At 48.0% G+C, this 15,386-nt stretch overlaps 2 protein-coding genes across 6 annotated transcripts in view; both read left to right on the top strand.

The window, feature by feature from the left end:
- ADK (adenosine kinase) overlaps nucleotides 1-15,386 on the top strand; it is a 647,508-nt gene that overhangs the window by 436,563 nt on the left and 195,559 nt on the right. The window lies entirely within an intron of this gene.
- On the top strand, nucleotides 5,763-14,401 carry LOC144753222 (uncharacterized). The gene is made up of 2 exons (XM_078640984.1): nucleotides 5,763-7,559; nucleotides 12,449-14,401. The coding sequence occupies exon 1, from the start codon at nucleotides 5,821-5,823 to the stop codon at nucleotides 6,814-6,816; it is 996 nt and encodes a 331-aa protein (XP_078497110.1). The 5' UTR covers nucleotides 5,763-5,820; the 3' UTR covers nucleotides 6,817-7,559; nucleotides 12,449-14,401.

Raw genomic sequence — 15,386 nt, 5'->3', positions numbered from 1 at the left:
GCTGTCTCCTGCTGAGGTACACCTCACACTCGGATACACCCCGCCGACCCGGCTACCTCACCACCGTTCCCTGCGCTCTCTCCTGATGTACACCTCACACTCGGACACACCCCGCCGACGGGGCTACCTCACCACCGTTCCCTGCGCTCTCTCCTGATGTACACCTCACACTCGGATACACCCCGCCGACGGGGCTACCTCACCACCGTTCCCTGCGCTCTCTCCTGATGTACACCTCACACTCGGGTACACCCCGCCAACCCGGCTACCTCACCACCGTTCCCTGCGCTCTCTCCTGATGTACACCTCACACTCGGGTACACCCCGCCAACCCGGCTACCTCACCACCGTTCCCTGCGCTCTCTCCTGATGTACACCTCACACTCGGATACACCCCGCCAACCCGGCTACCTCACCACCGTTCCCTGCGCTCTCTCCTGATGTACACCTCACACTCTGGTACACCCCGCCAACCCGGCTACCTCACCACCGTTCCCTGCGCTCTCTCCTGCTGAGGTACACCTCACACTCGGGTACACCCCGCCAACCCGGATACCTCACCACCGTTCCCTGCGCTGTCTCCTGCTGAGGTACACCTCACACTCGGATACACCCCGCCGACCCGGCTACCTCACCACCGTTCCCTGCGCTCTCTCCTGATGTACACCTCACACTCGGATACACCCCGCCGACGGGGCTACCCCACCACCGTTCACTGCGCTCTCTCCTGCTGAGGTACACCTCACACTCGGGTACACCCCGCCAACCCGGCTACCTCACCACCGTTCCCTGCGCTGTCTCCTGCTGAGGTACACCTCACACTCGGGTACACCCCGCCAACCCGGCTACCTCACCACCGTTCCCTGCGCTGTCTCCTGCTGAGGTACACCTCACACTCTGGTACACCCCGCCAACCCAGATACCTCACCACCGTTCCCTGCGCTCTCTCCTGCTGAGATACACCTCACACTCAGCAAGCCTAATCGGGGCGTCTTCGTCTATGGCAACTCACCCAATCGGGTCCTCACTGCCGATGTCTCCCCACTCGCCTAACATCGCCATGTCTGCTTACCGCCACAGGGTTTCGTGACTTGTGCTCTCCGAAGCGAGGCCTAGTCACTGGCAATGCACTTGATCCATGGGTTTGCCTAATCAGGTCCCTCGCCGCTGACGGGTGCATCTCACTAATGTAACCCCCCTTCTTGTGCTTCTTGCTCACTACCAGTAAGCGCCCCTCCCCGCGACTGATGAGGTCTTCGTCAGAGCAGTCTGTGCACCCGTTCAGGTGTTTCCCTTTATCTAGCATGTCCCGTGTCTCTGCCATCCTCACCAGGTCACCCTCGCTAACTAGCGCCAACATCCACACCGAGCTTCAGATCGCCTAGTGTCTGGGGGTAATAACGTGTTGGGTTTTCTTTTTTTGGCCGGGTTGGGGGCTGGGGGATGGGGGTGCTTTTTCTAGTGGAACAATTTGAAGTTTAATGTGACAAAGTTAGACTTTGAGCCAAATGCATGGCACATTGACGTAAATTTTACAATTGGCGTTAAAAAAAAGTCTTAGGCTCACCTGTCACATATTTCACCCACCTTCTTTGAATGAATACAAAATGTGTTGCATGGATGTAATAAAATACCAATTGCAATCATAAAAACAGCAGAATCAGCATAAATACTAGAAAGTTTAAAAAAAAACATAGGTTATCTAAAATGACACGCCTAGTGTAAAAATGTCATAAACTTCCCAATAAATTGCTTATTATTAGTAGAAAAACAATGTCTAATTGCTTCATGAATTAGTTCTACCGGTTAGTTTTTATTATAATAATAATAATAATTGTTTATAACAAGTTTTTATAAATTTGGGCTTCAAGTAAGTTTTCCTCACAGGTAATAAAAGTTGACATAAGCATACTAAGGGCCAGATGTAGGTAATCCCAATTTACCTATTCCTAAATACCGAATTTTACTGATTCGGTATTTAAGAATAGGTAAATGGGATGTAGATAAATGTTCAGTAAAAATTACCGAATTGGTAAGATTCGGTATTTACCGAATCAGTATTTACCGATTCGGTAATTGCCATTCATTCCTATGGGCCTGGAGGCCCATAGGAATGAATGGCAATTACCAAATCGGTAAATACCGATTCGGTAAAATGGGGGAAACATTCAAGGGTGTCACTTTGTCACACTGTTGCACCCCTGAATCGTGCTTGTGTGCAGATGTGGCACACATACATGCCTTAAGGGCATGTATGTCTGCCACATGGCACAGTTGAAAATGCACAGATTTGCATTTTTAAAGGTATTCCTTATTTACCGCCAACTTATAGTTGGTGGTCAATAACGGATCCTAAAATGGGAAAAGCACTCATTTGAGTGCTCCCTACATTGCAGATTCGGTAATTTATAGATTCGGTATTCTAAGGATTCGGTAATTTACCGATTCCTTAAAATACCGAAACAGTAAATTACCGAATTTGCAATTTAGGCCACCCACGTCCCAAATGCCCAATACCGGTCGGTAACGGCCGAAATTCGGTAATTTCGGCCGTTACTGACCGGTATTGGGCCACCTACATCTGGCCCTAAATGTTCTAAGAATTCTTCCTTCTAGGCACAGAGTGGCAACTGTCCTGATGAATGACACTTCTTATTCCACACATTCAAATTGGGCAATCTGTATATAAAGAAGGTGGAAGCTCAAATACTTAATTTACCCGCTGTATTACAACTACGGCGTTGGAGCTGCTATAACTGCCAGGGACCCTTGATCTCGCGGTGGTGGCGCAGCAGTGTGAGGCTGTAATGATGCTGCCGCACCGCCAAGCATTTGACAAGTTTTCTTGCTGCAGCCCTTTTCATGGTGGTGAACCTGCCATGAAAAGGGTGGAAGTGCGAAAACTAAGAGGGCCCTACAGGGCCCCCTGTTGCCTCTGTGCATGGGGGTGAGTGCAAGGGGGCACATGTGTTGCCCCCTGTATGTTTTGCACCCTCTGTTTCTGCACATACAGAAATGCACAACATTTTTTTTTTCTGTCTGTGCAGGCACGACCTGCAGTGCCTTTCTAAGGCTCCCCTGTGAGCCTTAGAAAGGCACTGCAGTGGCCCCACCCGTCAGGATTACAACTCCTAATCTGGGGAGGAAAATGACTACAGGTTTGGCGGTCTTGGAGTGGGGTGCTGGCGTGGTGGCCCACTCCAAGACTGCCAAACTCTTAGTCAGGCCCTAAGTCTAACATCTTTTTTAAATTTGTAGAACAACATAAAGTTCATTGTGGATTGCCTAGTTTTTCCATCACATGGGCACGTAGGTAATTTGAAGGTCATGCTTTTGAAATGGGAAATGCAACAGTGTGATGAAGTAACTGGAAGCGTAATCGGGTCAAGTAAAATCTATCCTGGTTATTAATCCCACTTATCATACAACCATGTATCCCTTGTTGTATCTGGCCCTTGCAGTAACTCTCCACTGGGGCCTTAGTTCTTTCAGTTAGTTCTCTATAGGCCTCCTTTTTTCCTAGAAGAACGGTACTTGGTTATTTCTTGTTAAATTCCAAAATACTGTCAGGAGCCCAGATATTAAAATTTTTCTCCAGTTCTTTCAATAAACCATTCATGTATCAAAACCAGAGGATTGTATCCTCCTGGTCACGTTATAAACAATCCCCTGTACTGTCGCTAGTAAATTTAGTACTTTTGTTTGCCCCAGATACTGTGCCAATTACAATACTCGTAAGATTGTAATGATTTTTATTAATCAACAATATTCTTCATTCATTTGATTTCACTACTGACATGAATATGTTCTGTGTGTGGAATATCAAGTTATTTGTGTGTTAACCCCTTCGGCGCTCATGACGAGCTCAGCTCGTCATGAGCGTAACCTGCGCTGCGCGGATGACGAGCTGAGCTCGTCATGTAACGCGGGTTTTTTTAAATCGCAGCGGGAAAACCGCTAGCACGCATGCGGTTAAATAAGCTCTGGTTGATAAAAAGGACTGCTAAAAGTCTACATAAAAAGGCAGGCTCCTGAATCTGCATCTGTTTGCTGTTTATTATGCCCATATTAAACAACTGGAAGACATTTGCTATTATACAAATTTCACCTTTTCTCTAATGGGTTTCAAACTGAATTTGTTTGCAAATCTAAACGGGGCATCAGAAGCTCAAATTCGAAATTTGCGGTCTTAAGGTTGGGTCCCCAGTACCTGTCGGGTGAGAATAAAATGCCCAGATAGCTAAAGTTCTCCAGTATTAGGGTGTCTTTCATAGATTCACATGCTTGAATATTCCCCGTCGTCGGAGTGGGAGTGCCACGGTAAGTAAAATAGCAATAACATACTAATAATATGTATTTGTAAAACATAACACATGAAATACACATTAGAAAAAAAAGGCAGTAAATGCCTAGACATAATTCCACGTAGGAATACATGAAGAGAGAAAAAATACTTGTAGTCTATTCCTGTCATTATGTTGGTCCAAACTGTAGCCAATCAGGCACCAGCAGCCCTCCAGAATCTTCTCCTTAGAGCTCAGTACCTCAGATTTTCTACCGCACGTCGTGTGAAAGGGAGTCTCCCTGAGCTCTGCTCAGTTTTCTCTACTACTTCAGGTTTTTCCTGTGTTTTCAGCATGTCTTCAAGTAAGAAGTCTCTTTTTAGACCTTGCTCTTCTTGTGGAAAGCTACGCCTATATTCAGAAGATCCACACAGTAAGTGTATTTACTGTCTTTACCCCGACCATGATGTGGGTAAATGTAAGTTCTGTAGAACTTTTTCTACAAAGACCCTTTAGGACAGGGAAGGCCATCTCCTACTGTGGCTTCAGAGACTTAAGGACAAGGATAATGTACTTTCTGATGCCGAAAGTCTCATTTCTGGTCGTTCCCTAGCAGCTTCTAAACGTAGTAGTGTGCAGGAGTTGCCCTCTCCATTCATTAAGAAGAAGATGTTTCTTTCTATGGCCCCTGCGGTGTCTTCACCTCTACCTACTACTTCCACGCCCACGAGACCTGGCTCTCAGGCGTCTGCTGCATCTTCCGCTCATGTTTCTGTGAAAAAAACATGTTTCATCGTCGACAGGAGCGTCGACGGTCGTCCCGACGACGAGATCTGCCGTCTCCGGCACGGCGACAGTGACGATGACGTCTGCTTCAGGATCGTCGACGACTGTTTCGTTGACGAAGGTAACCCTCAGTTTCAAGACTGTGCCATCTGTCATTCCGATTGCTTCGTCGTCGACGAAGAAAACTCGACCGTTGACTACCAAGTCATCGTCGACGAAGAGTGTTAGGAAACCAGCTTCGTCGACGGCCTAGTCGACGAGTACTCCGTCGACGACCGCTCCGTCGACTAAGAAGTCATCTTCGTAGTCTACTCAGTCGACTACTGCTCCGTCGATTGCGCCATTGCCGTGGACGACTGATTCTTCCAGTGTGGTTCCATCAACTCCATCGTCGTCGTCCGCTCCATCGACGACTTCTTCCACGTTTCCCTCTCTGTCTTTGCTGCCACTGTCGTCCACTGGGTCTGCCACTGTTGACCCACTTCACCACCGCCGCAAAGTGCCTGTTGACCAGATTTCTATCACCAGTAATCCGCAGTCTCCCTCGCCCTTGTTTGCCAAGGACTCGGAGCAGGACTCGGAGGAAGATGTACACGAGTCTTTTAGAGCGGCACGTAGTCCATCTGATTTGGTCATCAAGTGCCAGGATTACAGTAATTATGATGAGGACCAATATTTCCAACAGGAGGAAACGCCTGTTCAAGTTCCTACTGCGACTTTGCCTTTGTTGCTCATCTCTAATCTCCAGCATATGTTGGACGACTATAATAAGTGTTTCCAGCCATCTCCACAGGTGCCTGCGTTTTCTTTTGTTCTGACGCCTGTTGCAGTATCTGCTTCGGCTCCTCTGTCGCCTCTGCCAACTTCTGCTCCTCAAATACAAACGTCAGTTCGGATACACACGACTGTGTATGCCGACGACGAAGATGAGATTCCTCCAGACCGCGAAGATGGTGAGGTTCGAGATGATGATGAGGGTATGGCGGAGTGGGATGACTATCAAGTTCAGACACCGTCCCCCTCTCCGGTAACGCCAGGAGATTCTCCTCCTGTGGACATTGTGAGTTTCCATCAGCTGATGGATAGGGCGGCTCAACGCTTCAAGTTACCAAGAGTCCAGAGGGAAGAGGATTGCTTCCTCTATGATTTTAAAAATCAACCATTCAAACAAGTCCATACTGTTCCCATTATTGACTTTATCTGGGCTGAAGGGGTGAAGTTGATGCAGACCCCAAATTCACTACCGGCAAAGATGCCCCGATTGGAAAACAAATATAAGGCGCCTGTCGGCACTCCAGCGTGCCTCATTGGACAGCCGAAACCGGATTTGGTGGTTACGCAGGCAGCTCAGCGTTGTTCTCGGAACCCTGCGTCTGCTGTTACTGCTCCACCAGATCGCGAAGGTCGTCGCCTGGATGCGATAGACCGCAAGTTTTCCTCAATGGCCTCCACCACAGTGAGAGCGGCCAATGCTTTGGCTATTTTGGGGCGTTACGACCGCCAGATGTGGGCAGACATGTCTGCTTTTGTGGCTTTGGTTCCAGATGCTTCAAAGGCGGAAGCCTTGCAACTTCTCCAAGAAGGACAGAGAACATCGGAGGAGATTGACTGTGCCGTCGATATTGCCTGTACAGGTTTCCGGCAGCTCGCTGGAGCGGCTGTTCTACGCAGGCAAGATTGGTTGCGTTCCACATCCTTTCCCCAAGAGGTGCAGGCGAAGATCCTGGATATGCCGTATGACGGCTAGTCACTTTTTGGAGCACATGTTGAGACCTTACAATCCATCAAAATAGACACTGACACTGCTCGCTCTTTAGGAACCTTACAATTTCGGAAACAGCCCTTTCGGGGTGGACGCGGCACCTCTTCTACTTTTCAAAGGAGGAAGCAATCAATATCGCTCCTACAACCAAGGCAACCAACGCTACTCCAATAACCAACAACAGTCTTCCCGTCAGCAGTCTTCTAAGACCTGTAGGGGGAAATCTTCTTACAGAGGATCTGCTCCCAAGAGACAATGACTTACTTTACCCCAAAGAGTTGGAGTTCGAATCTCCCAGTTCTGTTCTCAATCATCCTCCATCACTTCGGCCATGCTTTAGAGTTCATCAAACTTCCTCCTTCCACTCCACCTTCCGGCCCACCACCAGCCCACATCAAGGAACCCTTCCATCAAGTTCGCCTTATGATACAGAAGGGTGTCGTCGAAGGGGTGCCCAAGTCTCAAAGGGGGAAGGGATTTTATTCCCGTTTTTTCCTTAACAAGAAGACAGGGGATTGGCGGCCGATATTGGACTTGCGAGCACTCAACAAGTATCAAGTGCCAATCCTTCCGCATGCTGACGCTGGTGGAGATCTTACGCTTACTCTCAATGGGAGATTTCATGGCAACTATCGACCTCCAGGACGCCTACTTCCATGTCCCTATTCTTCCGCGACATCGGAAGTACTTGAGTTTCCGCGTGGGACGGAGGGACTTCCAGTTCTCCAGTATTTGGGGTGTCTTTCATAGATTCACATGCCTGAATCATTCCCCGTCGTCGGAGTAGGAGTCCCACGGTATATAAAAAAGCAGTAATAAGCCATTTGTACATAGCAAATAACAGTTACAATAAACCAGGAAGTGAAGTAGCCTCAGCTACCAATGAAAAAACTTCCACATTAGTGACCATCCAAGTCATTATGTTAGACCAAACTGCAGCCAATCAGGCCACAGCTCCCACCTAGGTATTCTCCCCAGAGACCCAGGCTGTCAGATTTTTTACCGCACGTCGTGTGATGCCAGACAGGCTTTTGGATTCCGACGAGGACTCTGGTGGAGACTTGTTTCCGGCGGCTACAAGTCCATCTGACTTGCTCATACACGTTAAGGAACAAGAGGAAGAGGAGCAGGTGACGCAACACACAGGGTTGGATCCTGCACCCCCGTCGGGGACACAAATGCCCATGGAATTATTTAGAAATTTGATGTCCATGTTGGATGATTATTATCAACGATTTCCGCCCTCGGAATCGGGCGAATCACACATCACTTCCCCCCCGCCTAGAGGTACTCCGCATTCAGTCCCTCCTAACAGGGAAGAATCGGTACATGCCCCATCCATGCCGGTACCATCTACTCAACCGGTGGACGACAACTCTGAAGAGGAGGCTCATGAAGAAGGAGAATTGGATGACTCTGATTCGTCGGAGTATGAAGATTATCAGGCTGACTCCCCTGCTCCAGATGAACAGCCGAAGGCTGAATCACCACCGGTGGATATTGCAAATTTCCATAGAATTATGGATAACGCTACCAAACGATTTCTCATTACCATGGAGACAAAACAGGATGATTGTTTCCTGTAGGATTTCAAGAATCTCTCCCAAAGACAGAGCTGGTCGATACCGATCATAGAGTTTATTTGGAAAGAAGGTCTGAAGATCATGGCCACTCCAAACTCTTTACCTCCAGTTTTGCCACGAGTGGATAAAAAATACAGAGCGCCTGCTTCTTCACCGGCTTGCCTGATTGGACAGGCCAAGACAGACTCAGTCATTGCACAAGCAGCTCAAAAAAGGGCGAAAAACCCATCATCTCAAATCTCCACGCCTACAGATAGAGACGGAAGACGACTCGATACCATTGGCAAAAAAGTCTCCACGATTGCAGCAACCACAGTCAGGGTTGCTAATTCTATGGCGATTCTTGGCCGATACGATAGGCAAATGTGGTCTGACATTTCGCCTTATATTAAGAAACTGCCTGAACCGGACCGGTCTGAGGCGATCAAAATTCTACAAGAAGGGGAGTGTGCATCGTCAGAGATCATTGACGCCGCAGTGGATGTAGCTGCTACAGGCTTCAGACAATTGGCAGGAGCCGCAGTCCTTCGGAGAGAGGGATGGTTGAAATCTACATCTTTTAGACATGATGGATGTGGTATCCAAGGGACACATTTTAGAATTTGTAAAAACCCCTCCAAATTCTCCTCCAAAAGGGCCGCCCCCAGCACATCTCAAGGAACTCTTCATCCAAATCAATTCCATGATTCGAAAAGGGGCAATCGAGAGAGTACCTCGACACCAGAGAGGGACAGGTTTCTACTCTCGTTTTTTCTTGATACGCAAAAAATCAGGGGAATGGCGCCCAATCCTCGATTTGCGTGCCCTGAACAAATTCATCAAAAAATTAACGTTCAGAATGTTAACACTCCAGGAGATCCTACAGTTCTTGGCAGAAGGGGACCACTTGGCAACACTCGACCTTCAGGATGCCTACTTCCACGTCCCTATCTTCCCCAGACACAGGAAGTTCCTAAGGTTCAGAGTGGCTGGCAGGGATTTCCAATTCAAGGTGCTTCCCTTTGGACTACGTTCAGCCCCGAGAGTATTCACGAAAATGCTAGCACCCGTAGCGGCGCACCTACGATTGCAGGGAATTCAAATATACCCTTATCTGGACGATTGCCTTATCAAGGCCAATTCCTACGCCACAGCAAACGACCATGTCCAAAAATGCCTTTGCCTCTTTCAAAGCCTGGGGTTTTCAGTGAACTTCGAGAAGTCAGATCTAATTCCATCTCAAAGAAAGTCCTTCTTAGGAGCAACGCTGGATTCCAAACTCGCCCAGGTCTTCATTTCAAACGAAAGGCAGCAAAAGATCAGAACGATGGCAACCACACTCCTCAGAAAAGAGTACGTTTCTGTCCGGAGATTCAAATCTTTCCTAGGGATGATCTCTTCGTGCATCCCTCTTACTCCAAACTGTCGTCTGAGGATGAGACCATTACAAGAGGAACTCAGTCACCAATGGGTGCAGGTATCGGGGTCCTTCGAGGATCTCATTACACTGACGCCTCGAATGAAGGACACAATCCTGTGGTGGAGTCAGGCACGCAACCTACAAATCGGCTGTGCCTTCCTCGCAGAAGTCCCAAGATTCATCTTGACCACGGATGCCTCCCTAGAAGGTTGGGGCGCTCACCTTCAAGGGATGACGATCAGCGGCAAATGGGACGCTCAACAGAAGAAATGGCACATCAATCTGCTGGAGTTACGAGCCATTTTCCTCGCCCTAAAATCCTTTCTGGCAATCCTACAAGGCTCCACAGTGTTGATTCGAACAGACAACACAACGAGCATGCATTACCTGAACAAGCAGGGGGGCACAAGATCAGCCCGGTTGTCTCAACAGGCTCAAGAGATCTGGACTTGGGCTCTGGATCACGACATCAACTTGTCAGCGGTGCATGTTCCGGGAGTAGCCAATGTATTGGCAGATTCGCTGAGCAGATCCAAGAACAGCACTCACGAATGGGAACTGCATCAGCCGGCGCTGGATCGGATCTTCCAGAGATGGGGTCTCCCCGATCTGGACCTGTTTGCAACTTATCAGAACAAGAAATGTACTCACTTTGCGAGCTGGATTCCCCACAGGGACTCTTGCGGGGACGCTCTCTCACTCAATTGGGAACGGATCTTTGCCTACGCCTTCCCGCCAATTCCACTCATACCCAAAGTCATCAAGAAAATGAGAAAGCAACCGTGTCGAATTATCCTGATTGCTCCACGGTGGCCACGACAATATTGGTTCACGCAGCTTCTCCTTCTATCAGAATGCGAGCCAATTCAACTGCCCAGAATTCCACACCTTCTAACAATCCAAGAAGGCAAGGTGTTTCATCCAGACCCTCAATCTCTGAAATTATCGGCTTGGCTCCTCAACACCACGAGTTTGCACACTTGAACATTCCACAAGACTGTCAGGAAGTCCTGGCCAATGCTAGGGCGCCTTCCACAAACAAAACTTACAAACTAAAGTGGAAACGTTTCTGTGTTTGGTGCCAAACTATGAATTTGCATCCAATGACTGCGAAGCCAGAAGCGATATTACCCTTCTTTTTGCAGCTCGCTAAATCAGGTTTGGCGCACTCAACACTTAAAGTGTTCTTGGCCGCCATATCACGATACCGTCAGGACGGTAAGACTTCTCTATACTCCTCAAGGATAATACAACAATTCTTTAAAGGCTTATTTCGTATGTTTCCACCTGTACGCCGGCCACCTCCATCTTGGCATTTAAATATAGTCCTAGCACAGCTTCTTCGCCATCCCTTTGAGCCTATTCATAAGGTCGATCTCAAGTTCATCACTTGGAAGGTTGCATTGCTGCTGGCACTAACATCAGCCAGACGAGTGAGTGACATGCAAGCATTCACCATTAAGCCACCATTCTTGCAATTCACACCTGACTCTGTGATACTACGCACCAACCCGAAGTACATGCCCAAAGTACCATCGGATTTTCATCTCAATGAGCCTGTGATACTTAAGACATTTTTTCCCAATCCGCAGTCACCAGCTGAGCGGACTTTACACACATTAGACATTAAGAGATGCCTTAAATTTTATCTTTCAAGAACAGCTGCCATCAGGAAGACGGATCGGCTATTTGTGGCATATGGCAGACCAACACAAGGGTGTGCTGTTTCAAAACAGACTATCGCCAGGTGGGTCTCATCCACGATAGGGTTATGCCATCAACAAGCAGGTAAACCCTTACAGACCTTACCTAGAGCCCATTCTACAAGAGCAGTCTCCTCTTCAACTGCGTTATTTGCTGGTGTGCCTCTCCCGCATATTTGCAGAGCAGCAACATGGTCCAGCAGGCACACATTCACGAGGCATTACTGTCTGGATTCTTCTAGCGACACCGATGCCTCGGTGGGGAGAGCAGTCCTGCGAAATCTGTTTCAGTAAGGTGAGCCTCTGGTGTTCTCTCCCACCTCCTTTCCACTCTTTACGCTTTCTTATGATGTTGCATTGCTTTCTGTTTATGCATGATAACTATGTGTTGGCGTATAAGAGCGAGATATTGTATTACTGCTAACTACTCGGATTCAGGCATGTGAATCTATGAAAGACACCCCAAATACTGGAGAAGAACAATAGTTACTTACCTGTAATCTGTGGTTCTCCAGTATTGGTGTCTTTCATAGATTCACATGCACCCACCCACCTCCCCTCAGAGTCTCACCCAGACTGTTATGATATAGCTGTATATACTTTGGTACACTCCAGTGCTACAAAAATCTGACAGCCTGGGTCTCTGGGGAGAATACCTAGGTGGGAGCTGTGGCCTGATTGGCTGCAGTTTGGTCTAACATAATGACTTGGATGGTCACTAATGTGGAAGTTTTTTCATTGGTAGCTGAGGCTACTTCACTTCCTGGTTTATTGTAACTGTTATTTGCTATGTACAAATGGCTTATTACTGCTTTTTTATATACCGTGGGACTCCTACTCCGACGACGGGGAATGATTCAGGCATGTGAATCTATGAAAGACACCAATACTGGAGAACCACAGATTACAGGTAAGTAACTATTGTTCTTCAGAGTACTACCTTTCGGCCTACGCTCAGCCCCTTGCGTCTTTACGAAGGTGTTGGCTCCTGTGGTAGCTTATCTGCGTCTTCAGGGTGTCCAAATTTTTCCATACCTGGACGACTGTCTCCTAAAATCAGTCTCGCACGCAACTGCTTCAGGACACACGCCTGTGTCAGGTGGTATTTTGCTCCCTTGGACTTTCCATCAACACCGCAAAGTCCCAATTACATCCAGCTCCCTGCAAGAATTTTCTAGGGGCCACGTTGGATACAACTCTTGCAAAAGCATTTGTGTCTCAGGAGCGTCAACAAAAGATTCTTCAATTAATGTCTCTTCTACAAACAAGACAGTCCGTTTCAGTCCGACTCTTAAAGTCATTTCTAGGGATGGCGTCATCGTGCATTGCACTGATCCCAAATTGCAGACTACGGACACGCCCCGTTCAAGAAGAATTGGATGGACAGTGGCGTCAGGTCACCGGTTCCTTCAACGACATTGTCGGTGTCACCGCTCGCATGAGAGTGGCTCTCAAATGGTGGGCGCAGCCATCCAATCTTTCGGCAGGAACTTCGTTCCTTTCCATCATTCCGGAACTTACTCTAACGACGGACGCCTCGTTGGAAGGATGGGGTGCACACCTTCAAGGCCTGTCCATAAAGGGCAAGTGGACTCTGCACACCTTCAAGGCCTGTCCATAAAGGGCAAGTGGACTCTGCCTCAGAGAGCCTGGCACATCAACAGGCTGGAGTTGATGGCCATTTTTCTAGCGCTCAAGTCATTCCATCTATTGATCCAAGGGGAGTCCGTCCTTATTCGGACGGACAGCACAGCATTATATAAACAAGCAGGGCGGAACAAAATCTCCAATCTTGTTTCAACTGGCGCAGTCGATCTGGGACTGGGCTCTAAGTCACCACGTCACTCTCACCGCAGTTCATCTTCCAGGTGTCTCCAACATCCTAGCGGATTCCCTCAGCAGGTCCACGTCATCGACCCACGAGTGGGAGTTACATCAATTAACACTCGAGTTGATTTTTCGGCGATGGGGTCGTCCGTCGCTGGATCTCTTTGCCACACCAGAGAACTGGAAATGCCCATCTTACGCAAGCTGGAATCCCCACCGAGGGTCACAGGGCAATGCCCTTTTGATGAATTGGTGCAATCTGTTTGCTTACGCTTTTCCTCCAATCCCTCTGGTGCCTCGAGTATTGTGGAAGTTGCGGAGACAGCCATGTCACATTCTTCTGATCGCTCCAAGATGGCCTTGTCAGGCATGGTTCTTAAAGCTGCTTCTTCTATCCCAGTGCGAGCCCATCCTTCTTCATCCTCGGGTGGACCTCCTCACGATGGACAAGGGTCAGATTTGAAATCCGGACCACTCCTCTAAATTTGTCAGCCTGGAACCTGAGCACCTTGAATTTGCCCATCTAGCCAGCCCGCCAGACTGTAGAGACATTCTCGCTCAGGCCAGAGCTCCGTCAACTGTTAAAACCTACAAGCTTAAATGGAAGAGATTCTGCCATTGGTGCGCAGCTGCTGGTGTCAATCCTATTCGTTCCACGTCTGCGCAGCTCCTCCCGTTCTTTTTGCAACTGGCTCAGTCCGGATTTTCTCATTCAACTTTAAAAGTTTTTCTGGCGGCAATTTCCAGCTACCGCCAGGATGGCTCAACCTCACTCTGTTCTTCCAGGATAATACGTCAATTTTTCAAAGGATTGTTCCGCAAATTCCCACCGATTCGGCGCCCTCCTCCTACTTGGCGCCTTAACATCGTGTTAGCACAACTAATGAAGGCACCATTCGAACCTATACACAAGGCAGACATGAAGTTTCTCACTTGGAAGGTTGCTCTTCTCCTTGCATTGTCCTCATCACGTCGCGTAAGTGATATTCATGCCTTCACTATAAAACCTCCTTTTCTTCAATTTCAGCCGAACTGTGTAGTGCTTCGCACTAATCCCACCTTCTTGCCTAAGGTGCCTTCGGATTTCCACATCAACAAACCTGTTTTCTTAAAGACTTTCTTTGCCAACCCACAGTCTCCAGCGGAGCAACGATTACACTCCTTGGACATTAAAAGGTGCTTAAAGTTCTACATCAGCAGAACGACCCCTTTTCGCAAATCTGATCAACTGTTCATAGCTTATGGACGCTTCCACAAAGGGCGTCCAGTTACCAAACCTACTATTGCTCGTTGGGTTTCCTCGGCCATTGCTTTCTGCCATCAAAAGGCAGGCAAACCTCTACAGTCTTAAGTGAGGGCCCATTCCACCAGGGCGATGTCGTCTTCAACTGCCCTGTTCGCCGGTGTGCCGCTGCATCAGATCTGCAGAGCAGCCACGTGGTCCAGCAGGCACCCGTTTACGAAACACTACTGCCTGAGTGCCATCAACTAAGCAGATACTGCAGTGGGACAGGCTGTGCTTCGCAATCTTTTCCAATATGGCGAGCCTCTGTCTTCCCTCCTCCATTATGCTTTACCATTTTACTGTTATGACTTGCATGACTATATATATTTTGGTCTGTTCATGTTTATCATGACTATGGTAGCCCTTTTCGGCTATTACTGCTTTCTATTCTATATTCAAGCATGTGAATCTATGAAAGAAACCCTAATACTGGAGAAGAACAATTGTTACTTACCAGTAAACAGGTGGTTCTCCAGTATTGGTGTCTTTCATAGATTCACATGCGACCCGCCCACCTCCCCTCAGATACTCTCTTGTCCTCATAGCCTATATGGTCACTCTTGTGCTACGAAAATCTGAGGTACTGAGCTCTGAGGAGAAGGTTCTGGAGGGCTGCTGGCACCTGATTGGCTACAGTTTGCACCAACATAATGACAGGAATAGATTAAGTGTTTTTTTCTCTTCATGTATTCCTATGTGGAATTATGTCTAGGCATTTACTGCCTTTTTTTTCTAATGTGTATTTCATGTTATGTTTT

This window comes from Lissotriton helveticus, chromosome 5_1 (assembly GCF_964261635.1).
Source record: "Lissotriton helveticus chromosome 5_1, aLisHel1.1, whole genome shotgun sequence".
Taxonomy (NCBI): Eukaryota; Metazoa; Chordata; class Amphibia; order Caudata; family Salamandridae; genus Lissotriton; species Lissotriton helveticus.
This window is presented reverse-complemented; position numbering and strand designations above follow the sequence as displayed.

Coding starts and splice junctions, on each gene's coding strand:
- LOC144753222 (XM_078640984.1), top strand. CDS start 5,821: ATGTTGGACGACTATAATAAGTGTTTCCAGCCATCTCCACAGGTGCCT.